This window comes from Talpa europaea, assembly GCF_964194135.1.
Source record: "Talpa europaea genome assembly, chromosome: 10".
NCBI classification, from domain to species: domain Eukaryota; kingdom Metazoa; phylum Chordata; class Mammalia; order Eulipotyphla; family Talpidae; genus Talpa; species Talpa europaea.
Window position 1 is genome coordinate 63,278,626 of NC_140077.1, and position 25,722 is coordinate 63,304,347.

General features: G+C 49.0%; 2 protein-coding genes across 4 annotated transcripts; one reads left to right on the forward strand and one right to left on the reverse strand.

Moving 5' to 3' along the window:
• Nucleotides 1-479: 479 nt before the first annotated feature.
• On the reverse strand, nucleotides 480-10,001 carry GUCD1 (guanylyl cyclase domain containing 1; the record flags this gene model as incomplete). 3 transcript variants are annotated; one of them, XM_084244444.1, is made up of 6 exons in its annotated part: nucleotides 480-571; nucleotides 1,218-1,330; nucleotides 3,607-3,698; nucleotides 4,804-4,969; nucleotides 5,767-5,851; nucleotides 9,959-10,001. In XM_084244444.1, 6 exons carry the CDS (start codon nucleotides 9,999-10,001, stop codon nucleotides 480-482), a joined length of 591 nt encoding a protein of 196 aa, XP_084100570.1. The 3 variants fall into 3 exon arrangements, with proteins under 3 accessions (XP_084100570.1, XP_084100569.1, XP_084100568.1); XM_084244443.1 differs by having other exon boundaries at nucleotides 1,218-1,459; XM_084244442.1 differs by having other exon boundaries at nucleotides 480-574; nucleotides 1,218-1,459.
• A 2,860-nt stretch (nucleotides 10,002-12,861) lies between these two features.
• On the forward strand, nucleotides 12,862-24,922 carry SNRPD3 (small nuclear ribonucleoprotein D3 polypeptide). The gene is made up of 3 exons (XM_084245387.1): nucleotides 12,862-13,139; nucleotides 22,462-22,654; nucleotides 24,648-24,922. Exons 1-3 carry the CDS (start codon nucleotides 13,014-13,016, stop codon nucleotides 24,707-24,709), a joined length of 381 nt encoding a protein of 126 aa, XP_084101513.1. The 5' UTR covers nucleotides 12,862-13,013; the 3' UTR covers nucleotides 24,710-24,922.
• Nucleotides 24,923-25,722: the final 800 nt, after the last annotated feature.

Below are 25,722 nucleotides of genomic sequence, written 5' to 3' on the forward strand. Positions count from 1 at the left end.
AGTCTGGAGCAATACACAGCCCTGGGGGTTGGCTACAGTCTCCAAACATACAGATGCTGTCCTGACAAGTGGCATCTCCCTTTAGCGTTCAGTCCCTGGTCTGCAGGGACATGGGCTCTGGTCTCCCCGACCCCCCCAGGGTCTGGAGCATGGAAAAGGGCACCAACAGGCTGGATATCCCCTGGGCTTGGAAGGAGTCAGGCTCAAAGTCTGGGGGAGGCTCCGCACAGACATGCTGGAAATGCCTCCAGCTACTGGCAGGTGTGGGGGTTAAGTGGGTGGCATAATGACATTCAGCAGTGGCAGATGAAGCAGGCATGTTGTGGTCTCCCCAAGTTCCTGGCGCTTCATCACAATGGCCGAGGCAGTTCTGCATTACAGCTCCAGCAGCCCCAGGCCGGGGTCAGGGCCTCCTGAGTAGCCTCAGCTGGACAGGGCAGGGTAGGATCCAAGGGCCTGGGGACACCAGGCTCCTGATGTCAGCTGTCCAAGTAGACAAAGAGGATGTCCTCATCTGTGCCATAGCTAGTTCTGGCCTCCTCAAAGTTACTAACACTGGTGCTGCACATTCCTGCTGGGGGTGAGAGGACAGAGGGGTCAGCAGGTACAGGAAGAACACTGGTTTCACGGCCCAGGGAGCCAGGAAAGGTCTGACTATGTTGCACCTGCCTGACTACCTCTCCCTGCTCGGGCCTTCCAGCCCTGGCAAGTCCTCCTTGCCTACTACAGCCTTCATCGTTTCATTCTCAGAGCTCCCCCAGTTCAGCAGATGGAGAAAGTGAGGCCCAGACAGGGGATGGTCAGGGCCATGCAGGGTAGGAATGTGAGTTGTTCCCCTTCCTCAGTCTGGAGCAAGTGCTGAGGCTGTCCTGGGAGAGGTGGAATCAGGGACAGCAGGGAGGAAACTGCAGTCTGTGCAGCACGAGATAGTGAGCTGGGGCCCTGGGCCACGGCACGGGGCTAGCAGGGTAGGCGGGACAGATGGCTGGGCCTGGCCTGGGTGTGGAGGAGGCCATGTGTCCCCAGGTCTGTGGTTGGTTTGCTATATGGTTGGGGGGTAGCATGAATGACATGAGCCCAGGAGGAGTGGAGGCTTTGGGGAGAGGTGAGGAGGAAGATCTTGGCCACACCACGCTGAAAGGGAAGGAGCGATGTGGGCAGGGCATTTGGGAACTTGAATGCAGACCCTTGCCCACCATCCTTCCTGCCATACTCACGATCAGCGTAGGCTGGGTTGTTGTAGAAGATGCAGCCTGCAGTCCGGTTGTAGCCACGCAGCACGATGAAATGGCCCTGGTACTCTGGTGTGCGGCAGAAGCAGCGGTGGCTGCTGGGGGTGAAGCAGCAGTACTTGACGGGGCTAGAGCAGAGGTCGCAGTGCAGCACCCCTGAGTTCACCAGCACAATGGCCACGTGGCCCTGTGCCAGGTGTGCCTGGATGTCCTGTATGCTCACCGTGCTGTGGACAGGAGGAGGGTCAGCTGGTGCCCAACTCTCAAGTGGACCCCTGCTTGGACCCCAGTTCTTCCCTGTGTCACAAAGCTTGGGAACAATGCTTCTCTCTGCCTGAGCTCCTTGCAGGTAGGACTGTCCTACTTTGACATGGTGGCCCAGGACCACCGAGGACACTGAGGATGCCAAATGACAAGCTGGCCCTGGCAGGCTCATCACAGGGTGGCAGGTCACCTCCCAACAAGTCCTAGCCAAACACCATGAGAGCAGCACACGGGACTCCCACCTCCTGACCTGGTCGGTGGATTCTTTTTGCCAATTACCCTCCTTGGTCCTTTTCCCCAAATCGTGTGTTTTACACTGGAAAGTTATCAGCCCAATTTGATTCCCAAATCTGCGCCAAACACGTCTTTACCAGGTTTAAAGCCGAGTGCTTTTTAGAAAGGGCTCCTTTTTTTCTTAAAGCTCCTTGTCACAGAAGGGGCTGCCAAGGCAGGGCTGATCAGCACCACCTCCAGGGGGAACCCCCAGTTCAGCAGAGTTGGCTGCCGGGAACAAACCCGAGGCCAATTCTTAGGCACTACTCCATTTGTTGTCCCCCAGAAGGCAGCAAGTTCAAGTAAGAATTTAAAAGGGGAGAAGGACTGGAAGGGGGTCCCCAAAACCAGAGAGAGGTACAACTATCCTCAGTGGTGGGGATGCTCACCCACTTGGGTCCTCCTTCCTGAGAAATCTCCTCAGGAGTGGCAATGAGAGCACCACATGGCCTGGTCCACAACTCAGGCACATTGGGGTTTGGTTTGTGGCTTCAGCCCAAGAAGACACGCCATTTTACCATTTGGTCTTAGAAATGAAATAACTGGCTGAGTTTACAGTGGGAACCGAGAACCCATGGCACAAGAGTGGGATTTCAGTTGCAGGAAAAGAGGGGCTCTGTTGGAAGGAAAAGCAGCCAGTTTCATGGAATAATCTGGTGTGGAGGTGCTGGGTTGAGATCACGGCACTGCTGAGACGCTGGCGGTGAGTGTGGAGCGCTCATGCTGTTTTTCCCATCCTCAGTTTCCTCGCCTGAGGAATGCGGACAGTACCAGCTTCCCACTCAGTAAGACAGCAGCTGTCAAGTGCCACTAAATAAACATCTGCTGCTGTTCCTTCTAAAGGTGCTCATGTGGTGAAAGAATGCATGAACACCTTCCCCCCATTTTCCAAATCACCCATCATTGGCTACATTGTGTTAATAATGAAAACTGACATCTATAAAGAAAAGGGAGACCTGGGGCCTCCCTGGTGGCGCAAGGGGTTAAGATGCAACCTATGAAGCTGTCCGCAGCCTCTGCAGCATGAGTTCGATTCCATGGCCGGCCAGGGAGCTACCCACATGGTGCAGCAGACCCCTCCTGTCTCGCCCACTGCTCCCCTCAGCAGTGTACTTTGGTCAATATGCCTGTTCTGTTCCCCACTCTGTCTCTGGTGGATCCTCTCATCCCCCTAACACCTCTGGCCTGTACCCCAGCTCTTGTATGCATAAATAAATAAATCTTAAAGAAAAGAAAAGGGAGACCTGAGCTGAATGGTCTAGGGAAGCATGGCTGGGAGATGAGCCAGCAAGCCTGAGGGAGCCAGCAAGCCAGTGAGCCTGGAGAAGTAGTCTCAGGGACTGCCTGAATCTGGGTCCCTACCTCCAACTCTACCCCCATCTAGATAGAAAGGGAAGACCCATGTAAGAGCACCAAAGCCCATGGGAAGATCTGGGAGCCGGGCCTTTCTAGGCAACCTATAATGATGTCCCTATACCCTCTAACCCCATGCCAGCATACTTCTCTGCTACCACACCATCACTTGGGCCCCATGCCACCATTCTATGAGCAGACCAAAGGCTGGCTAGAGTCTGTCTTGCTCACCTGCCTCTCCAGTCTCTGCTCAAGACCCACTCAAGACCAGGGCTTTGGGTATAGTAAGTCAGTAGCCCACTGGTCCCATTTTATGGATGAAAAAACCAAGGTGGTGGCAAAGTCACTGCCCACAGCCACCTGGGTAGGAAATCCACTCGGCCTGACTTACAAATACCTAGTCTTTCTTGCAGGCCATCTTGAGGCCTCTCCCTCTGCAAGTCTGGGTGAGCAAGTACAAAAAGGAAGGCGCAGGGAGGCTCACCATTTCTCCACCAGCACCTTGCAGGCCTTGGCTTGTGCGAAGAGCTGATTTACTCGGGTCTCCTCTGTGTCAAAGTGTTTCCTATAGAAGGACTGAAGAGAAAAGGTCAGGCTGGAGGATGTCACCCATCTGGGCTACCCTCGTCCCTTTTGTAAAGATCATGTGATAGAGTCAGAGACAGCGAGAGAATGGAGATGGCACAGGCAAGGGAGACGGCGCAGGCAGCATGCCTGGGGAGAAAGCTGTGTTTCTCCCAAGCTGGCAGAATGGCTAGTCAGAGTGCACAGCAGATGGGTGGGCAGTCAGAGTCAGGTTGGATCCCTCGAGGAGGGTAGTCACACCTGGGCTTATATACCTGGTATGTATGAGTAGAAGTCTGTAGTAATGAGTAAAAGGGCAGTTAAATCCACCTGGACATTCAGCCAACATTCAGCTAAGCCGGGGGAAGTCCATGAAACATACATTAATGCAGTGGTCTTAAAAGGGTCAGAGTCCCTGTGGGGGAAGCAGAAAAGGCCCTTTTCTCTGCCTCATGGTTACATGGTCAGAATGTTCTAGTCTGGAACATTCAAAGGAGAAGTTGACCAGCACTGGCCACCATGTAATAAATAACCTCTTGCCAACAAGGCCAGCAGTGACTCTGTTCTGCCAAGTTTCAGAGTCTGGGACAAGATCTGCCTTGGGGCAGGCAAGACCAGCTCTAGTTGTGCAGGGAGGGAGACTACATTGGTGTGTTGGCGAGGCGACATCAGCATTTTTTCTCATAAAGAAAACATTTTGCGTTCTTTCCCAGAATACCAATTACTCAGCTTGAAGCTGGTTGTCTTGTGAAAGGAAGAAAAGGGGCAAGTGATGGCCGACAAGGTCAGAGCAATGTGCATTGAGGTCCCAGGTCCTGCCTTGTGCTGAGGGGCAGCAGGGAAGGGCACAGGAAGACAGCCTAAGAGGCATCTCTGTATAGCCTCAAGAGCAGTCAAAGGCAGGCAGGAGGTGCTGGGAAGGATCCAGCTCTCTGCAGAATCCTTGGGCATCAGAAACCTCAAGGTCACCTGGTTTGACCAGCTCCTAAGTCCTGCCTACAGGAGATCTGACACTGCTCCCTGGTCTCTACACATCTGTGTGCTATCCAGGTGCACAGGTACTTAGGCTGACTGCACCTTCTTGCAATGCCTAGACTGGTGCAGGCTAGTTGCTCACCTGGTTTTTGTAGCCCTTGTCAACGCCCAGGGTCTGGGTACAGAAGCGGTGCCTCACACCAAAGTGGCGCATCAGGTAAGCCAGGTCAATGGTCCAGATGCTCCTGGTCAGCTGCAGCTCCTGCAGGGCGCTCTCAAATTCACTGTCGTCCAGCTGGCCCAGGTACCTGTGGGCAGTCGGACTGTTGAAGTTGGCTCATCCCCCAGGGGAAGCTGACTGGGTCACTTCCTACCTGTGGGCCCATCAGCCACTGTCAGACCCCCTACTCCCCAAAAATCTCCAACCTTGTATCTCCCACTCTCGTGCTGCCTGGGAGCCACACTGGCTCTGCCAGGGGCCTAGATTCTTGCAGGTTGTGCAACTTGAAGCAAGTCACCACTTTCGCTGGCCTCACTAGCTCATCTCTAAGTTGAGGTACTAGGACCACATTCATGGTTTTCTAAGTTTTAGTCAAAGAATCCATTCTTGAACACTATCTTGCCTGGAATTCTGGATGTAAAATGGGCAAAGGAGAGGCCTTCACCAGGCAATTCCAGGCGGTCCCCTGAAAACTCTCCTGCAAAGTGATGATTATTGTGCCTCCAGGCTCTGTGGTCAAGGTTCCTGTGATGCTCACGTAGCCGCAGCTCTGAGGTTGGGTCCCCAGTGACTCTGTCTCCCAGGAGCCCAAAGCTAGAGGCTGAAGACCTTTTGTACCAATCATGGGGTCACTCTCTGGGCCAGACCTAGGCACCTGGAACTTCCTGGTCATTCCCAGAATAAAGACCTGGAAGACCAGGTCCACCACTTGCTCCATTTTGCAGATGAGACCGAGCCTGGATGGAAGCTGGGCCGTTCTCCCAATCCCCAACCAAAGAGAGTAACGTGAATGATGAATCCCACCCAGATCTCTCCGGATCCCCCTAGATCTCTCCAAACCAGACCAGGTGGTGTGGAGGGCAAGGGCCTGGGCTACCCACTCACCGCAAAACCATTCTGGAGCAGGCTAGGCCGCAGTCCCAGTGGTAGAGCTGCTGGATGATGGGTACTGGCAGCTGCACAAAGTCCCCTGCATGGAAACACATGGTGGTCACAAACCCCTGGTGCTGTACCCACTGCTGCCCCTCCTGTTTTAGCCATGATCACTGGGTCCTGTATAGAGCCTGTAGAGGCTGTTCAAAGATGGGCTCACAGCATTTCAGGCCTCCCAATCCTTCCTCCTTACAACAACAGTGATCTCCCCAAAACACCAGTCAGAGCAGCTCAGTCTGACTCAAAATCCTCCAATGCTATCTCTTAGGATATTACTTTCAAGGGTGCTGCCCCAGCACCCCTTGCCTCTTTGCCTCTCTTGGCTTTCACCAGGCACCCTCCAGATAGAATCTTATGTCCCAGGGCCTTTGTACACCTGCTCCCTCTGGGCACTTCTGGTCTCCCAGATGCCTGAGCTAACTCCGACCTGAGAATGTCACTTCTCCATGATGCTCCACTCATGCCCCCACTGTGTGAACTCAGGCTCCAGAGAGACAGGGCATGAGAGGTACTTATCGGATATTCATGTCCGAATTCATGAGGCCCCTGGATGACTGTCTGACTCCAAACCCCCTAGGGCCACCATGGTATGAAGACCATGGTTAGGAGGAGACTGTCACAAAATCTGTTCAGGGAATGCTATCCTAAGCGACCTCTCACTCTGTCTTTGCCAAGTGGCGAGGCAGAGCAGAAAGGGTTCTATTTAGACATTCTAGCCCACCTCTGCCACGGTGGGTGGAGCAGCTGAATTCCTCTTGCTGAACTAAGTTTGGTCATCTCTAAAGCGGGGACTTTGGTCCACTTTGAGCATGTTTAACAAATATTTCCTAAGCGCCTAGTAAGTGCCTGACCTGGAGATATGACGGTCAGTGACACAGCCCCCTGTCTGGTGCACAGCAAAAACAAGCAAGTATATGAGAAAAATGGAAGGGTGGGCTAGGGGGAATGGTAAGGGTGTATCTTAGAGAGGAAAGAATCAGGGAACACAAGGCAAAGGGGGTACAGAATATGCTGAATCCCCGAGGTAGAGGCGAGTCAGCACGTTGCCCACAGGACCTTCCAACTCTAAGATCCCATGAATCTGGACAAAATTCAGTCTAAAGAACCAAGAGGGACTCCCTACTGTTCATCTTAGTGGTTCCTGGGACCTCTCTTGAACCTGAGGCCAGCCTGTACAGAATTGTCCCTGGAGTCCACCAGCCATGCCAGCCCTGGTGCCCACTGTAGGTGCCACCTAGAGGGTCACTTACTAGCCCTGGAGTCCATCCTGGCCTTCTCACCTGCTAGACATGTCTGGTCAGTCCCTTGCCTGGAGTGGGCCCCAAGTTCCTGCTCTTCTACATCTAAACTACCCACCCACCTACACACACACACTAGTCTTCAAGGTTTGGATCTGTGACTGCTCTTTCGCTAAGTTGTACTGGCCTCTCTCCCCCTACTCCTTACCTCCAAGGGCCTATGGAAGGCAGGGGTGAGTGCAAGCTACATGCCACCTAAGTCACCTTAGGTGCCTGACCTCTCTCTACTTGTCTGGGCCTACTTCCTCTTCTGCTCTTGCCCTGCTTCTAAAAGAAACCCAGGCCCCTCATTCAAAGCCTCTGCATATTCACCACCTCCCACTCAGATTCAGTCCTGAGGGCTCAGGCCTGCCTGACTCCTGCCTGTCTTCTGCCTCAAATTCCACCCTTCCTCTCTCATCTCTGTACACAGCAGCCACAGGGATCCCATCCGTAGTTTCTCTTTGCTCAGGATAACGTTCTCACCCTTTACCATGACCTGTAGGGCACTGCCCAACACAAGGCGCACCAACTTCACCTTGGCCCTCTACTGTAGCTCAACTTGTTCCAGTAACCCTGGAAACCCATCAAGCCTCATTCCACTCTGGGGCCTTTACATACTTAGCTCTCTGTCTGCAACTCTTTCCTTTGTGTTCTCAAAGTTGCCCCTTTTCATCACTCAGGTTCCAGTTCAAAGTCTCTGAGCAGCTTTCTCTGACTATGCCTTGGGGTGGGGTGGGAGAGCCCTCCTTCACAGCATCCGGTTTGTTTCCTTTACAGTACTTTGCAAATGTAACAAAAAAAAAAGCTAGTCTGTTTCCCCGCTATATATAACCTATCTGAGGACAGAGAAGTTGCTAATCTTGTTCACTGTTGTTCCCAGTGCCGCTGGTGGTTAATAGTAACTCAATGAACATTTGTTGGGGGAAATGAATTTATTGAGCACTCCCACACTTTGTCCTCTGGTGATTCATGTTCCAACAAGTGTTCCCAAAGGGCCGAGTAGAGGGAGAGTTGTATAAATACAGTTTTTGTCCCCTCATGGTGGAGTGCTTCCCTTCTCAAGAACCCCTTACTATGGCCATAAATTAGTGCCTTTTTGTTTTTCTCTACATACACAGGTGACTTACTCCTCAGTCTTTGCTCTTGTATATCCCTTAGTCTGGAATGTTGTCTCTGAACTTCCAATTCCTTTCTCTCTCTGAGCCCCGAGCCCCTCAATAGAGAGTACTAGAGATGATGTCTGCTTTCCTCACTGAACAGAAATCCTCAGTGGCAGGTGGGGATGGCTTACATTCACCTCCTCCTAGTCCTCAGCCCAGAGCAAGCACTCAAACATGTTTGGTGAATAGAAGTCTTTTCCGAAAAGGTCTTATTCCTTGAGATGCCTTGGGCCTACTTATCACCACTATGCCCACCCCCACCCCGTCCCCTCGGTCTTCCAGAATCTGTTCATAGCTCCCTGACCTTGGGCTCTGACACCAACTAGCTGGGTTGTCTCTGTCTGTGCGATATATGTGGCATAGGATAGATATTCTTCAGGGCCCTTGGGAACGCCACTATCCTTCTGCTCCTCCTCTTCTTGCCTTCCTCCCCAGAACCCCTTTGATCCTAGAGCCTGACAAGGCCTAACATCCCCACGTGGCCATCCCCTGTCTTGGCATTGGCAGTCAGCCCAAAGGGACCCTGAGATGCTTCTGTGGGGGGTGATAAGGGTAGGCGAGGCCTTCCAAGCCCAAAGCCGTTGCCTGAAGTTGATGTCTAGAGTCAAGGGACTGTCCTACCTGAGAGGCCCTAACCTGAGGCCTTCCAGAGGCCTCCCTGGAGGGCCCTAACCTGGAATCACTTGGCAGCTGTCATCAAGGAAGTAGGCAACTCACTGACCTTGATAATTAACCCCTCTGAGCCTCAGTCTGTTCATCTGCAGAAGTGAATATAATGATATTCTGGGATTATTATGAGGATTAATGAGGCACTGCAAATGCCTCATACAACTTAATGCAGTGCTTGCACATAAAAAGTCCCTATAAATGTGAGCATCCACTGAAGCTCAGAAAACCAAGTGCCTAGTGGGCCAAGATCACAGAGTTGGAAGTTTAGAGATGCAAATCCCAGGACAGCATAAAACCCTCCTCCATGCTGCAATCACAAAAGACCACTCCCTATGGGTGACACTATGGTCCCACTGATACCTTAGGATTGGGGTCCCATATACTCATGACATCTCCCATAAGATGGCTCCTCACTTTTCTTTACTAGCACTTTCTCTTTCTCATCAACCCTGTGCCTTAAGCAGAACAGGAATCACTACTTTCTCTCTCCTGCACTTAGAGAAGCAAACTGAGGGCCAATCTTGGTCTCTGCCCTAAAAGAACTGAGGTCATCTCAGACAGAAGGAACAGCGGGTGAAGAAGAGCAGCAAGACAAAAATGCTGAGTCTGGGAGGCTGAGGTTAAAAGAAGCGGCCCTCCCATTGCTCTGTGCTCTCAGGCAGTTCCCTGCCCTTCTAGGCCTCAATTCCCCCACAGTTCCCTGAGGGATCAGAATCTCCCCAGGTGGCTCCAGAACGACTTGAAGCTCCTGGGTAAGGTGGCACCTGCTTACAACCAAGACCCTCCCCTCATGACCACTGTAGGAGCTGACAGGGGGTTCCAGCCTGGGAATATCAAGAAATTCCAAGTGACCCGAGCTGAGGGGTTGGCAGGGCCAAGGCGAGTGTGTACACCTGGCCAGGTTTCGCCTGAAGCTTTATAGCTCAGGCAGAGGTGGCGGTCAGTCCAAGGTCGCGCGGCCGGACCCTGCCCTGCGCTAGGGCGGGGTCCCCCTAGTTCCCCGGGGTGAGGGCTGAGGCCTAGGGAAGCACTAACCGGGCTCGAGCTGCTGCCCCGCTGCCTCCGCCTCCGTCCTCATGACCCAGGCGGCGCGGGGCGCCCATGGCCCTGGCCCGGCGCCGGCAGCAGCTTCGGCTTCGGCAAGGGCGGGAGAGGGACCGCTGCGCGTCGGGTTCCTCCGCGGCCACAGAGACCGCGGTGAGCAGGGGAGGCGGTGGCTGGGCCATCCCAAGCCCCGCCCCGGCCCTTCCAAGCCTCCGACCCGGGGCCCGCCCCTTCCTCACGCCCCGCCCCTTCTCGGGCCTCGGGTTTGGGGACCCCTCCCCTTCCCCCCCGGACTACAATCCTAGAGGCCCAGCCCCCTAAACCCGTCCCGGCCATTCGCTGTCTCGGTGGCTGGCGACCACGCCCCCCCGCCAGCCCCGGGCGCGGCCGCGCAGACCCGCCCCACTCCGCGCCGGGCCCCGGCCCGAGCCCCGCCCGCAGCCCCGCGCTCCGCGGACTCAGCCCGCGGCTTCCTCGGCAGGCTCCGCCCCTGCTCCGCCCGGCTCCTTTGCCTGCGGCAGGCTAAGGCGCGGCTCTACCCGAAACGCCGCGCGGCTCCGGGAGACCTCGCTCTACTCCGACTCCCGTGAGGGCCGACTTCGGGCCGGCCCTCGCTCTACCCCGTGCCTCAGTTTCCCTGCGCGTAGAGGGAGAGACCTCGCCTCGCTTCAGGGGACCCCTTACCTGGCGGTGCCGGGGCCCAAGCGTTAAATCGTGAGGGCAGAGCCTGGCCCTCGGGCCCATCGCCTGCCGCCCGGGATCCAAGGGCCCAGGCCCCAGACTCCCGCCTCGCGATCCGACCCGGCCCCGGCGTGGAGTGTCTGGCTACGCGAGCCCCCCTCTCCCCTCGCCGGCCCGAGGGTCGGTGTTTCCGGCGGCAACTAGGTCCGGTCATCAGCCTTCTTCCGGGGCCGGAACTATCGTAGCCGAGCAGACGTTTCCTAGCCGGCGCAGTGAGGAGGAAGCAGAGGCGAGACCGCGCTGAACACCAGGAAAAGGAAGGGTGCAAGCTCTGCGCGCGGCATTTTGGGAACGCGTGGTGTTCTGGGAGCTCCTGGCCCGCCATTCGCTCGTTTCACGCCTTCGCAGTTGCTTGAGTCGCTGCCGCACGAGAAAAAAGGAGGCCGGATCCGGTGAGGAGAGGCTGGGGGCTGGTGAGGGTAGGCCGAGGCACTCGTGAGAGGTCTGGGGCCGGAGAAGGACGCGCTTCGGAGGAGCCCTGCGCAACTGGGGGAGGGAAAAGAGCGGGAAGCCCGGCCATCCAAGTGTCTGCCTGGCCTGGAAGTGAGTTCTTTAGCTTTCCCCCCAGGGTACGTGCGCGTCACTTTCTGAAACTCCCCAGGTTAGTGTTGTTCGAAGCATCCCGGCAGTAGCCTTGAAATAACTTGTGGTTGCTACCTCCTTCGCCTAAGTCCTATTAGGGTTACAGTTTTCAACGTTCTTTGCAGCTCTGCCTCCACCTACCTTCTAGATACAGAAGTTTTATCAAGTGTCCCTGCTTGTAACCCGTTCCATCCAGTTTTCTAAGTACTGCCACACTTTGACTGGATCGTGCCTGTGTATAATCCTACTGTGGTTTTCCACTGTCTGCAAGATAGGTGCTTACCTTGGTTATGGTTTTTGTTGCAAAAAAAATCATTTCCTGCTTATAGTGAAGCCGGTATGCGCTGTTCCCTTGAACCGCCATAGGTTCTTGTCCCACGAAGCAGTAAAAAGAAATTCGCAGACATTTTAGATAAGTAAGCAGAAAGAAGCAAACTTTAAGAAAGTAAAGTTTATTTAAAGGAAGAAAGTAAGGACTTCCAAGTACGCTGTACTTGGGAGGGGCAAGGAAGCTGTTTTGGGCCTGTGTCTAGGGATATTTAAACCTTTTTTCCCCCTCTATTCTAAAATCTCATCATCCTATTTTGTGCTTGGCTCTTCCTCCTAGTGGCTATACTCCCCTGGGCAGATGTGCCCATTTCCCTAGTCTTTAATCTTAGAGTTTCTCTTTTTACCTCCCCTGTCCAAGGTCTCCTAAAATTTACTGCCTGGGGCTCCCTGGTGGCGCAGGGGGTTAAGATACAACCTATGAAGCGTACCGCAGCCACTGCAGCACAAGTTCGATCCCCAACCAGGGAGAAACCCACATGGCAAAACAGACCTCTCCTGACTTGCCCGCTGCTCCCCTCAACAGTGTATTTCAGTCAATCTGCCTGTTCTGTTCCCCTTTGTTTCTGGTGAATTCTCTCACCTGTGGCCTGTAAACTGCCCCCCTTCCTGTATGCATAAATAAATAAATCTTTTTTTAAAAAAAATTACTGCCTGCACTGTCCCTGAAGCTGCCTACTTAACCCTAACTTGCCCTGGGACTTGACAGCATACAGTCACTATGTCACTTTGATATTTTCTCTTTCACTTTCCTTGGTGAAGTAAGCAGAAAAATCAAAGGGCACTTAATGGGCTGAATTGAATGCACAGCCTCTTCTACTCTTGATTGTTCAGTTTGTGTCTCCACTACCCAGGGCTGTACACAGATGTGCCCAATAGTAGCAATGCATGAGTGTTGAGCACTTGAAATTGAGGGACTGAATTTTTAATTTGAATTTTATTTCCATTTAAGTTTAACATAAACAGCTACATGAGCACAGTGACCAGATTTTATTATGGGTTCACAAAGGGGTGTTACCCACAATTATGAGTTGACAGATACATTGTACTATACATACATTCTAACTCTCTTCCCCAACATATACATGGTGTTGTTTAATGCTTATTTGATGAAGTTAAAGAGAGAAATGGTAGCAGGGAGGAAAATGGGAAACACTTTTTGTTCCCACTAGCTTTCCTTCTATCCAGCCCCCACAGTCCTCCCCTCATCTTGCATGTATTTGCCAGATGGGTTCACATTCCTTTTTCTAAAGAAAATACAACTTTGGCATTTTTGCTAAGTTTTATGGCATATTAGGGCCTTAGGGGAGACTTGGTATATTCTACATGCCTTCATGTTCTGAGAGATGAACTAATTGTTGTCTTTCTCTTATTGTAGAACTTTCTTCCTGCCAAGATGTCTATTGGTGTGCCAATTAAAGTCCTCCATGAGGCCGAGGGCCACATTGTGACTTGTGAGACAAATACCGGAGAAGTATATCGTGGGAAGCTTATTGAAGCAGAGGACAACATGAACTGCCAGGTATCCTGCTTTACACGTGAAGCTGTGGGGGGAGCTTGCACCTTTGTTTTGGAGGATAGAAAAGTGGCGATTACAGGACTTTTTAAAGATATTCTCATTCACCAGTTAATTATTGATTGCCTAATGTGTGCCAGCACTGTTACTAGTGCTGGGGAAGTGGACGTAAATAAGAGTTAATTAAAGTTTGGAGTATTTAACCTTATACTTTGTTTTCTTCATCCCACAATTTTTTCTCCCATGTTTTGGGAACTTGTTTAAGAGAAATGGTGCTATTCTCTTTGGTAGAATCTTCTAGGTTCAGAACCATTATCCATTTGCCTGCACGTTTACATAATGCCTTTCAGTTAGCATAATCTTCCACTCACATGGTGCTTTAGTTTCCATTTTTCTTGGGGGAGGAATTGTTTGATTACAGGCACACCTTTGAGATACTGGTTTGGGCTCTGGGCTGTGACAATCAAACAAGTCATACAGATTTTTCAGTTTCCCAGAAAAGTTATATTTACACTAGAGTTTAGCATATTAAATGTGCGGTAGTGTCATGTCTAAAAAATTTTTTTAATATGCAGATATGTTTTATTTGCTAAACAAAAAGGTAATCACATCTGAGCCTTTAGCAAATTACGTTCTTTTTACTGGTGGAGGGTCTTGTAAAAAATAAAAACTAAAAAGGCAGCATCTGCAGCACACAATCAAGTGAGATATGCCTGAAGAGCAATTACCCGTGAGGTGAGCAGATTTGGTGATAGTTTTCTCATCCATAAAATTGGCAGAATAAAGTTAGAGGGCTTGTCTACTAAATGTCTCTCTGCTAATGTAAGTGCTCCAGCAGCTTCCTGATAGAATGCCCTTCTTTGACACTTATTTTGCCTTTCACTGATAGTGACTTAAATTTGTACAGCATTACTTTACAAAATGTATCAGCACACTTCTTTAAACAGTAGGTTAAGAGCTTGGGCTTTGGAATTGGAGCTATGGGCTTGAATCCTAATTGTATGACCTTAGGCATATTAATCATAGTTCTCCTCTACCTGTAAAATGGGGTGTGGTGTTATTTTGTGTCCTAATACATAGATGCTAATACTGGGTCAGTTGTGCAAGAGATTTATTGGGGGAAATGACAATAACGGAGAGAGAACAGGAGAACTGGGATGCTGGGCTAACCCTGATGAAAGGAGAGGGGTCAGGAAGGAAGATTGGGAGGAACCTTAGACTGTAGCATATCTCTGAGGCAATCCAGGCAGAGGTTGCTTGTTAAGAATCTAGTATGAGGCAGAAGTGGCCTAGTTCTAGTACCCACCACTGTGGTCCATCACTGACTGGCAGCCTGGGGAGAGAGTGGCCTCAGGTGAATGCTGTGGATCCCCAAGGTAGTGGCTAGAGACTGTTGACTCCCTGCATTCCTCACAGCCTGCTCTCCCTTGAAGGGAGATCTGAGCAGTGCATTTCCAAGTCTACTATGGGGATAACATCCACAGCCAGGAGTGTCTCAAAGATCAGATGAGTTATGTGTGTGCAGCATTTCAGCATCTTGTCAGCATGAGATACCTGTTAAGACCAGAGAGGTAAATGTCCTAACTATCCATTCTTTCAGTGTTCATTTATTTGTGATTTCTTTAGAGCTTTGAGCGTCATCTTCCTGCCAGGTTGACCAACTGTGGCAGTTCTTGGCATTTAGGGAGGTTAGACATCTGATAGCTATAGAGGGCTCTCTTAAAGGCCTATGGGGCAGAGACCACCTTTACCTTTGTGATGAAAAACTAGTCCGATCAGTCCTCTTTTTTTTGTTGGCTTAATACATCTTCATTTTAAGGTACTTTTGTTTGGTGAGTACAGGGTAAGACAGGATAGTGGATCTGAATGAGTTTACTCGACTATTTATTTGGACAGGTTACTGAGCTTCCCTGGCCTCAGGTTTCCCATCTATACTGTAAAGATGTCTGACCAGATGATTTGGTGGTCTTGCAGATGCAACCAGTGAGTTTATATGCAAGAGTATCCATTGCAGTGGTATTTTTCATAATGAAAACAACCAACATTTGTGACTAAACAAATTAAGGTATGTTACAAGGAATGGTAATCATCCAATAAAATAGTGTAGAACAATATTTAATGTCATAGGAAAATGCTGTTGACCTAAGTGGAGAAAAATACAAAATTCCACAGTGTCTTCCTGGTTTTATAAAAGAATGAACAAAGAGGCCTTCCTGGTGGCCTAAAGGTTAAATCTCTGCTACCACACTGAAGGTCCACCTTAGTAGCCTGAGTTGATTTCCCACCAGGGAGCTAACCCTCATGGTGCAGCAGACCTCTCCTGTTTTGCCTGCTGCTCGCCTTAGTGGTATATCTCAGTGGATCTGCCTGTTATGATCCCTACTCTATCTCTGATGAATCCTCTCACCACCACCACCACCCCCACACCTCTGGCCTGTACCCCAGTTCTACACAAAAATAAATTTTTCTTAAAATGTACAAACAAGGTATAAATGATACATAAAATGTATTTAATACACAATATACTTCCTACATAAGAATGTAGTGAAGAATTTTTTTCAGAGATTTATTTGTGTATGCATACAAGAACTAGGGTACAGGCCAGAGGTGTGCGGGGGGCGGGGTGGTGAGAGGATTTACCAGAGACAGAGTGGGGAACAGAACAGGCAGATTGACTGAAATACACTGCTGAAGGGAGCAGCGAGCGAGTCAGGAGAGGTCTGCTGTGCCATGTGGGTCATCTCCCTGGCCAGGGATCAAACTGCAGTGGCTGCAGATAGCTTCATAGTGCTGCATTTTAACCCTTTGTGCCACCAGGGAGTCCCATGTAGTAAAGATTTTTAAGGAAAACCAGAGGAGAAGAGTTACCTTTTGATGGAAATTATATGTGACTAAAATATTTAAAGATTTTTCTCATTTCAAAAATGGTGAACATGGGCCTCCCCGGTGGCGCAGCGGTTGAGCGCTGGGTTGCAAAGCTGCCCGCGGCCTCTGCGGCGCCAGTTCAATCCCCGGCTGCTCTCCGGCCACCGGATGAGGGTCCCACATGGCACAAAGACCTCTCCTGCCGCACGCTGCTCCCCTCAGCAGTGTACTTCGGTCCTTCTGCCTGCTCTGCTCCCCGCTCTGGCTCTGGTGAATTCTCTCACCCTCCCGCGCTTCTCACTGTACCCACTGCATGTATAAACAAAACAAACAAATAAATAAATAAATAACATGCCTCTATTGGGGGGGGGGGAAATGGTGACCATATGTTAAGTTTATGATCATAAAGAAGGTAATGTCAAACCCCAAAATTTCACTATTCTTAAAAGTAACAATTTCTAGAAGTTTTGGTGGGAAAAGGTGATAGCATTAATAGGTTCCACAGGAGCTGAACTAGTGCTTTGATGGTTTAGGCATAACCTTTATACCCAGTCACTGACTGGACTAATTGAACTATGTTTTCTGTGCTGTGACATAACAGTCTATGGAAAAATAGTCTTATAACAATGAGAATCCAAAATAGCTCTCACATGATTGTTAGTTACAAACTGCCCAGAATTAGCCTCCCATGGTGGCACAGGCGGTTGAGCACAGCGCTGTGAAGCTGTCCACAACCTCTGCAGCTCCGGTTCCAGATCCCAGCCAGCCAGGGTCCCACATGGCACAGCAGACCTCTCCTGTAGTGCCCGCTGCTCCCCTCAGCAGTTTATCTCAGTAGATCTGCCTGTTCTTTTCCCTACTCTGTCTCTGGTGAATCCTCTCACCCTCCCCTCGAATCTGGCCTGTACCCCGGTTCTTGTCTGTATGGATAAATTAATAAATCTTTAAAAAACAAGCAAACAGACAAACAAAACCCTAATTCCAAAAAAAAAAAAAAAACGCCCAGAATTAATATCAGGAAGGTTTTGGAAATTTCTAAATATAATGTAGTTGGAAATTTCTTCAGTTACCTAGCTCTCTAGCTAGAAGGAATACTAACTTTTAATCTGTTTTTTTCTGAACTGTGTGAGAGTGGATCATATTCACCATACTCCTTTATTGCATAATAATTTTGCATATTTCTTTGTTTTGCCTTTATTAAATTTTTACTTACATTGGTTAAGACTATGTAAGTGAGGCCTCCCCTGGTGGCGCAGCGGTTGAGTGCTGGGCTGCAAAGCTGCCCACAGCCTCTGCAGCGCCGGTTCGATCCCTGGCCGCTGGGCAAGGGTCCCACATGGCACGTAGGCCTTTCCTGCTGCCCCTCTGCTCCCCTCAGCAGTGTACTTTGGTCCTTCTGGTTCTGGTGAATTCTCTCACCCTCCCGCTCCTCTGACTGTACCCAGTGCTTAAATAAATCTTTTAAAAAAAAAAAGAAAAAAGATTATGTAAGTGTCAGGAGTAGTAGCTTCACATCTCAGTACCTACCATCATTGCAAATTGACCCCCTTCTGCCCATTATTCCCACCCTTGTATGTTTCTTAATAACATAGGCACTCTGTTGTATCTATAGTACAGTTATTAATTCAGGAACTTCAACTTTGTATCTGTCCTTTAATCTGTACTTCATATTCCATTTTCTACAAGTGTCTTTTATGAGTGTTTTCCTTTACATCATGCAGTCCAGGATCACTTAGAGACTAGAAGTCAGGTTTTTTGTTTTTGATTTTTCATAAAATGTTCCTTAATTGAGGTTATGCTGATGATGCATAGCTTCAGGTCAGGTCATATTTTCTTTGACTGTTGCTGAGTAGGTGATTTCTTCTTAGTCTCACATTCAGAGACCCAAAATGCCTGTTTGCCCCTTACTGGTGATGTTAAAATCATCTGGTTGCTATATTATGTAGTCTTTTCATTGTATATTCTTTTTCCTTTTGTAACTAATGAGAATTTTTTTTTTTTAAAGATTTATTTGTTTATTTATTTATGCAAGCACTGGGCACAGTCAGAAGCGCGGGAGGGTGAGAGAATCCACCAGAGCCAGAGCAGGGAGCAGAGCAGGCAGAAGGACCGAAGCACACCGCTGAGGGGAGCAGCGGGCAGCAGGAGAGGTCCGCGCGCCATGCGGGACCCTCCTCTGGTGGCCGGGGAGCAGCTGGGGATCGAACCGGCGCCGCAGAGGCTGCGGGCAGCCCCGCAACCCAGCGCTCAACCACTGCGCCACCGGGAGGCCCATTGTGGAGAGATTATTTGAGCAAATACCAACTGACTATACCTCACCATACCTCTTATCCATTTAGCATCCAGTAAAGCTTCTTGCTTGAATCTTTTTTTACTAAGATGGTTGCAAAATAATTTTTTTTATTCCATCTTTCTTTTCTGTATTCATTAGATCTAACTATATGGGAGAGCCTTGCCATATAATTCATTGCTATCATTATTTTGATGTTGTTATTCCAGATTTGGCTGGTAGGAGCCTTCTCCCTGAGCTGATTTCTGAGTCCTTTTGATATGACCTAGCAACTTTTTGGAATGCACAGCCTTACCCTTCGGAATAAGATGTTTGTTACAAACTCATCTTTTACCTTCCCTAACCCAGCTCTGGAATCAAGTATTTCTTCAGGGAGCCAAGATTTGGGCACTGTTAATTATTTAATAAGTCTTGGTGTAACTTATCAAACTAGGACCCAATTCTGAATGGCTGTGTGCTTAATATTAAGTACCAGAAGTTTCCATTCTTCACATGCTTGTTCTGTGCCAGACTCAGTGCTAGGATGATTATAAAAAATAGCTCCTTATGTTGCCATAGGACTCTACCAGAGGACAAGTCTCCAGATGTCCAGGGTGAAAGTGGCTGTAAAGCCAGGTCTTTGACTTCCAAGTCTGTGATCTTAACAACAGTCTCCAAGGATGAGGTGTACAATAAACTTGTTGGATCCTATTGCTGAGTGTCACACCTCTGCTCTGCCAAATTTAAGGCAGGAAACTTAGTAGAAGGAACCAGGAAAAGTAGGGGAGCACTGCTGTTAATGGCAGGACAGAGTGCTTGCCATGTGCCCCACAACAGGAAAGCTGTGATTGACTGTCCTTAGGTACCACAACATTGCTTTACAGCCTGGGAGCCAGCACTGTGTCTCTCCCCACAATTCTGACTATATTAAGCTCTCTCCTGGGATGTCTTTTTAATTGGGTATGTGGCTCTTGATCTCTGTTTCCTTGTGGCTATTTAGCAAAGTTGAGTAAACTCAAAACAAATTTGAGTATTCCTGCCTGCCTTTTATTAAAAATTCAAATTGGGGCCTCCCTAGTGGTGTAGGGGTTAAGTCTCGGCGCTATCATGCTATCACAACTGCAGCCTGAGTTCGATTCTGAACCAGGGAGTTAACCCACATAAGGCACAGCAAACCTCTCCTGTCTCGACCTCTGCTCCTCTTAGCAGTATATTTCAGCTGATCCTCCTGTTCTGCTCCCCACTCTGTCTCTGATGAATCCTCTCTCTCACACACACGCACACACCCATCACCCACCCCCTCCGCACCTCTGCCCTACACTCCATATGCATTACAAATGCATAACAAATAAATTTTGGGGCCTCACTGTTGGCACAAGGGCTTAAGCCCAGTGCTGTGAAGCTATCCTCATCCTCTGCAGTGCGAGTTCCATCCAGCCAGGGAGCTACCCACATGGCACAGCAGACCTCATCTGTCTCACCTGCAGCTCCCCTCAGCAGTGTATTTCAGTAAATATGCCTATTCTGGTGAATCCTCTTACTCTCTCCTCCCCCCCAACCGCCCCCACACCTCTGGCCTGTACCCCAGTTCTTTTTTAGATATTTTATTTATACAAGAACTGGGGTATAGGCCAGATTTGTGGGAGGGCAAGAGGATTCACAGAGACAGAGCCGGGAAGAGAACAGGCAGACTGGCGAAGTACACTGCTGAGGGGAACAGCGGGCTCGCCATGTGGGTTGCTGCAAGGCCGGCCTGCAGACAGCCTCATGGCGCCATGCTCAACTGCCTGCACCACCAGGGAGGCCCTGTACCCCAGTTCTTATATGCATAAGTAAGTAACTCTTTTTAAAAAAAAAAATCTTTTTAAAAAAAATTCAAGTTGATTCAAAAAAAAAAATACAGCTATTGCTTATTAACAGGCTGTGGATATGGGTGGTGGGACCTTGGACTTGTGTGCAGGTCAGCTGTTCTCTAGCCCTGCAGGTAGAGCATGAGAGCAGTGTACTTAGGGCTGTAGTGGGCGTCAGATGATACTGGATTCATTCCTACTGCAGCCAGAACACGTGCCATTTGTGAAAACACTTTGTCTTACTGGTCTTATATAAAAAACACTGACAAGGATTCTCAAATCGGGTTGGGGAGATTATGACAGAAGAAGGAGTAAGATATATACTGGGATGTGCTGGAGAAGTGGCTTAGCAATAGCACGACCTCCAACATAGACATTTTAACCATCCTTTAGATTTACCATTTATTAAGCTTCTACTGTGTGCTACTAGTAGGAACAGCATTTAGACATGCTTGTTCTTTAACAGGTCTAAGGAAGCGAGGGGTGGTCTAATGTGTGTTTAAGAATAAGGATATAGAGGCTGATAGTCCTGGGTTTGAACCCCAGCCACGCCACATAGGAAGAGCAGTGTGACCTTGCACAGGAAAATAAGAGGCTGCGAGTGTGGCCTGTAGGGACAGATCTGCCTCTGACTAGCTGTGCCTCTTCCTCTTTCCAGTGGGGATGATGAAATAATCTGCCTTGTAGTGTTGTGATGTAAAATGAATTGCAATGAGAAGTCACCTGGGACAGTGCCTGGCATCTCCGTAAGTGCTCAGTGAGCGCCAGAGTTGTTGTGTTGTATTTCCCTCACTTGGCAGCTGAGGAAACTGAGATTCAGGGAAGCCTGGAGAACCCAGGGTTACAGCCCCAGTAAATGGCCAGGCTTGGATCTCAGATCTAGGGTATCAGGCCTGATGTGTCTTTTACAGAGTATTCAGTATGTCTGGTATTTGTGAGCCTGCATCAGGCCCTGGATCTCTCAGAATAGTCTAACCATATCTGGTATTCATTTGTGGCATCAGAGGTTATGGTGTTCTTAAGGCAACAGGAGGACAGCAAGGAATCAGAACCTGTGTGGAAACTTATTAAGAAGCTGGGAATATTGAGCCTAAAGCAGAAGGTGTGTGGGAAACTTGAGCCTACTGCCCCACTGGGGTAGTAGGGACAGGTGGAAGCTGTGTAGACCATTCCAGCTGTGCAAATACAGCAGAGGCAGCCCTAGAATATTGTTAGTCTTTTTGCACTCTGGGTGTTCATGTAGAGGCTGGTGGTCATTTGGCACTTGAGAAAAAGAGTGAGCTAGTATAAGGTAACAAGCCAGTCAGAACAGCACACCTATGTAACGTGGGCTTGAATCATTCTAAATAAATCGCAGTTCTCTTCCAACCAGAAGACACATAAAACAAGCTACCTTTTTCTGGCAAATATGGTACCCAAAGATTACCACTGATAAGTTTGCTTCTCCTCACACCAAGCCAGTCCCTTGGCTGGTCTCACCTCTAGGCTCCCTCCTCTCTATCTCACAGTTTGTCCATATTGGCATATTCATCTTTCCTAAGTGCCACTGTAACCCTCCTCGCCCTTCATATGACCACAAACCCCCAATCTGTGAGGGGTTCTGAACAGTTTCACTGTTCAGTCCTTGATCCTGTGGGTTCCTCCATCTCTCTGCAAGCTCTTGCCTCACACCTCTCCAATTCCAGGCCCTTTGTAGAGGCCCTCCACTTCCCCTTCTCAGTGCCTATGCCTAGGTGCTCATCCACACCAGAGTGGATGGTACTTCTAGACTGTGTCTGCACTTTGAGAGCATAGACCTGCATCTGATGTGTGTTCATGACATCCTCAGTGCCTCTGCAGTCTGTGTGTCAGGCAAATGCAGGAGAGCGTAGAGTTTAGACATGCCAAACTGCTGTTGAGTGCGTCACATGCTTCGCATACAGGCAGTGTAGCAGCTGAGTTAGTGCAGTCAGGGCAGTTGGGTTTGCATTTGGATTCCCTGTATTTTGGCTATTTGATCTTGGACCAAGTGCCTTCATTTTTTTTTTTTTCTCTGTAAAACTAGGAAAGCTCATACCTCTCCCAGAGGGGCTGAGAGAGAGAGAGAGAGAGAGAGAGAGAGAGGGAGGGAGGGAGGGAGGGAGAGAGAGAGGGGAGAGGAAAGAGAAAGAGAAAGAAAGAATTGCTGGGCAGTGCCCTCAGTGCACCTGAAAGCACTCCCGGTAGTTCCACAGCTCTGCCTGGTTCCTTTGTTTGACTATTACTTTCTGTACTCCTCCCACTGGCCAAGGTGCCCCTGCTTTGTGTGCGCCTGTTATCTTTTGGTGCTGTTGGCCTTCCTGATAAGCTAATGATTTCCTTCCAGATGTCTAACATCACAGTCACATACAGAGATGGCCGTGTGGCACAGCTGGAGCAGGTGTACATCCGTGGCAGCAAGATCCGCTTTCTGATTTTACCTGACATGCTGAAAAATGCACCCATGTTAAAGAGCATGAAAAATAAAAACCAAGGCTCAGGGGCTGGTCGGGGAAAAGCAGCTATTCTGAAGGCTCAAGGTAGGTGCTTCCCATGCCCTGGTTTTAAAAATATGGGTTTGTCTTTTCTCTTTAAGGACAAGGCCATGTAATCCTTTGGGCACTGAGGGTGGATCTGACCTCTGCCAGCTCTTCCCTCACTGACACCCCTTTCCCTGTAGTCTTGAGGGATCTTCGAGATCCCCTTGCCTTATACCTTTTCTGTTTTGCTTCACCTGACCCCTTTCCTCAGGGTTTGTGCAGAATCCAAAGTGACTTCTTGGGGAACTAAGATGGAGAGTAGTAGGAGTCTTCAATGAGAGAGTAAATAAGTCTTCAATTAAGACTCTAGAAGACCCTTTGTTTCCAGAAATTCTGCTTGGGGGGTCTGGGGAATTTGTTCTTATCTAGTTTGTGAGCAGGGGCACTATAGTGTGGATTAGCTGGCTTCTGAAATGATGTAACAACAGTTCCCAGAGAGGGCAGGAGTTTGTATTGACACCCAGCATACACAGAAATGCTAATGGTGGGATCCATTTTCGGATAAGAAGTAAGCAGTTTTCACTCATCTTTACCCATTAAAGTGGGCAGGATTTCTATTTCCAAAATTTCTAATATTTGAAATTAAATCTTCCTTTAGCACATTTCCAAAATGGCACAGGTCTTGTCCCAGTCACATAAGGCCAGCCCAGTTAGAGGTTTTATGTTTGATTAAGAAAGCAAGAGCAGTTGTTAGAAATGTTCTTAGTATGGTAAAAAGATGTACAATGTAGGGAAATCACGGATTCTCCATATTTGAGGTAGCTTGAGAAGTACCGATTTTCTGCTTTCTTAAGGAGGACTGCCCCCACTGTCACGTTGTAACTGCACCATCTTCTCTAGCAAAAGGTGAACCCCAGTGGTTGTGCACTAAAAGGCACTTGCTGTGAGTCATCCCAGGCCAACTGACTGCTGCCTGAGCCTTCTCCCTCTCCCAGACCCTTACACTGGCCCTTTCAGCAAGCGGCTGGGTTCTTGGTGACGTCCCTCACTGTTGAGGTTGACTCCCAAGTTCTGTAAGAGGAAAGAAGGGTGATACTCCAATTAGTAGCTATAATAATATCTTTACTTGTTCTTCAAGCCACTGGTCCCCTCCTAGATTACTTGGGTCCCAGAGAACGGCAGTCTTGTGCCCTTAGTGTGGAAAGGGGTTTTGGGTTTTTTGTGGGTGGTCGTTGGTAGTGGTGGGGGTTTTGTTGTTTTTTTGTTTGTTTTTTTTTTTTAAAGATTTATTTATTTATTTATTTATGCAAGCACTGGGTACAGTCAGAAGCGCCAGAGGGTGAGAGAATTCACCAGAGCCAGAGCTGGGAGCAGAGCAGGCAGAAGGACCGAAGTACACTGCTGAGGGGAGCAGCGGGCGGCAGGAGAGGTCTGCGCGCCATGTGGGACCCTCCTCCGGTGGCCGGGGAGCAGCCGGGGATGGAACCGGCGCTGCAGAGGCTGCGGGCAGCTTCGCAACCCAGCGCTCAACCACTGCGCCACCGGGGAGGCCCTGTTTTTTTTTTGTTTGTTTTTGTTACGAACATTTCACACATGTAGACAAACTCAAAGAATAAGACTTGTCACCCAGATATAACAGATGTTAACATTTAACTATAATTGTTTGGGAGCTGTAAGTGTGAATTAAATGCATCTGTTGAGTTTTATTAGCTTGCCCTGAGCCAGTTCTGGGAATTCATCTTTTCAGTGGTTCTGAGACTGTCTCCAAAACCACCTTCGCACTTGACACCTTGCTTTCCCAGGCTTGGAGAGAGCAGTGCTGGAAAGAAAGGCAGTTTAGAGCTTACTGCAGCTCTGAGGCCAGGAGCCAGGTTCGCCCCTCTCTCGGGCTCTGATCTTCCCTTGACATGTGATGGGGCAGGCATGGTGTTGGACCAGGTGGCTCTTCGTGCGCCTTCCTGCGCTTGTGTCCTTGACTGCTGCTGCTCTATGGTGTGAGGACTTGCTGACCACACTGACCTGACCATGCCCTTTCTTCTCCTTTCCCCTTCAGTGGCTGCAAGAGGAAGAGGACGTGGAATGGGACGTGGAAACATCTTTCAGAAGCGAAGATAAATTTATCTGTTGAACAGAACTTTGCCCTTATTTTTCCTTTTAGGTTATCTGGCTTCAAGGGGTATGTGCTTATATATATGTGCTAGGTTTTCCTTAAACGGGAAATGTTCAACTAAATAAATATGATTGTGCTTTTTTTTTTTTTTGGAGAAAAGAACTATGTGTTCATTTTGGAGTTTGGTATTCTGTTTACTTTGGCAACAGGTTAAATTTTGACACCCTGGGAGATGACCTGGGAAAATGCCAGTACTTTGAAGTAGCAGTTATTGCTAAAAGTTTAAGCTGCTGTTCCAGGCCAGTTACTGGTTAAGCCCCAGAAAAGTTCACCTCTGAAAAACTGAGAATTCACAGACTGTCTCCTTTGTCTTCGAATATAGCCACTTACATGGCACTTTGTTCAATTCACCTTGTGGAATTATCACCAGCTCATTTTGAACAACACAGCATAGGTAGTCTAGCCTGTGATAAAGTACAATACTCTGAGCACTGTAACCTGAAAAGTCTAGTGGTTCAGCATTTGGGAAAAGTAATCTAGTACTAGTACTGGCAAATCAGAGAACCCCAGTGGCTCCTGTACTGGTTTCACAAGCAATTTTGTGATGGTTCAGGGGACAGATTCATGCATTTATCAGAGCATTTCAGCATTGATTGACACAGCCACAGTTTTTAATGTTGCAAAAGTATAATTGGAGAGAGGACGGATATGCAAAGTGAATAGCTCTGACAAAAACATGGAAGTTGGAGAAGCAAGCTGAAAAGAGGTCTTCCAGAGGAGTTCCGTGTAGGATGAACTATAGCAAAAGAAACATTAAGAGGGGAAGGCAATGATTATTGGCTCATAGAACATTTCTCATTGGACAGATTGCTCAAGTAATGAAAGGAGAGGCAGAAGAAAATTCAACGTATCCCATTAACCTGGCATCAAGTAGGAATTTTCTGACAAACTCTTATAATCATGAAACTGCCTTGATGTAACGGACCATGTGTTATTCCTATAAAGTATTGCTAAGGAG